We start from the raw sequence: 1248 nt of genomic DNA, 5'->3' as shown, positions 1-1248 counted from the left end.
TTTACTAACCTCATCCCCAGAAAAAATTATGTCCCCACAATTAAAAACAGCTGCGGCATTACCTGAGCAGCCTTGTGGTCGATGTTGTCGTTGTTCTCCCTGACCTCCTGCTGAAGCTGCTTCACACGCAGCGACATCCGCTTGGTCTCACCCTCCGAGATCTTCAGCTGCAACAACCAGGACAAGAACCAGTTTATGGGTTGTTTAAATGTCTTCAGGTTCCAATGCATATTTCAGTGACATCCTCCAACCACCCACAGGACAGGCGATGAGGTAAAGTTTGAACAAATCACAGGAACAGACAGAGAGACAATGTTTTAAATTTCTAAGAACTTTACAGCAATTGTAACACAAACAGGTCACATAAGAGCTGAAGATTAAAGGTGTTACTAGAGGGTAACATACAAAGAAATGCAGGAGGAGAGATAAGGACAATAGATGTTTGATAGGAAAGAGGGAGCAACCCACACCACAGCATCCCCAAACCACTCACTGACAATGTTTGAACTGACAGACAGAGACAAGGCTTGAACAGACTGACAGACAATGTTTGAACGGACAGAGACAACAATTGAACAGACAGTCACATTACAACCCCTCCCCCTCCCCTTTCCAATACAAGTATACTAGATAAGCAGAAGTCAGACACCTCACCTCGTCGACACTCCCCTGGTACTTCTGCTGGGCAGTGTCAAGGTCAGACTGGAGTTTGAGAATCACCTGGTCACGGCTGGACACCTGTGACAAATACACACATACAACTGTAAGTTCAGTAAAAGTTTTACTGCACTTGCAACCCAACTGGGTCATTCATGCGTCGAAGACTGGTTCAGTTTTAGTAAGAGTTTTAAGGCACTTGCAACATAAATAGGTCATATAAGTGCTGAGGATTGGAGGTGTTACTAGAGAGCAACTTATGTAGAAAAGAAGGAGAGATAAGGACTATAGATGTTTAATAGGAACAGAGGAGTAAACTGCACCAGAGTATCCGCCAACAACACACATACAGACAACACCATAAACAAATGAATAAGCAAACAAAACAAAAACAGACTACTGTGCATGTGTGTGTGTGTGTATATGTGTGTGTGTGTGTGCGTGTGTGAGTGTGCGTGCGCCTGTGCATGTGTGTGAGAGGTACCTACCTCCTTCAGACAAGTCCGGTGCTTTTCCTGGGTTATGGCCAGCTCTAGCTCTTGCTGACAGTACTGTGTGTGTGTGTGTGTGTGTGTGTGTGTGTGTGTGTGT

The 1248-nt window shown here is 44.7% G+C and overlaps 1 protein-coding gene across 1 annotated transcript in view; it reads right to left on the bottom strand.

Moving 5' to 3' along the window:
* The window catches only part of LOC101858427 (early endosome antigen 1), a gene marked incomplete at its 5' end in the record, with an annotated part of 70685 nt that overhangs the window by 34792 nt on the left and 34645 nt on the right, over positions 1-1248 (bottom strand). Inside the window, 2 exon segments of the mRNA XM_035971163.1 lie at positions 63-167; positions 655-738. Of these exon segments, the coding sequence (XP_035827056.1) occupies positions 63-167; positions 655-738 (189 nt within the window).

Source organism: Aplysia californica, unplaced genomic scaffold (genome assembly GCF_000002075.1).
Source record: "Aplysia californica isolate F4 #8 unplaced genomic scaffold, AplCal3.0 scaffold00388, whole genome shotgun sequence".
Lineage (NCBI taxonomy): Eukaryota > Metazoa > Mollusca > Gastropoda > Aplysiida > Aplysiidae > Aplysia > Aplysia californica.
Note: the sequence above shows the minus strand (reverse complement) of the source record. Positions and strands in the feature narration are given on the sequence as shown.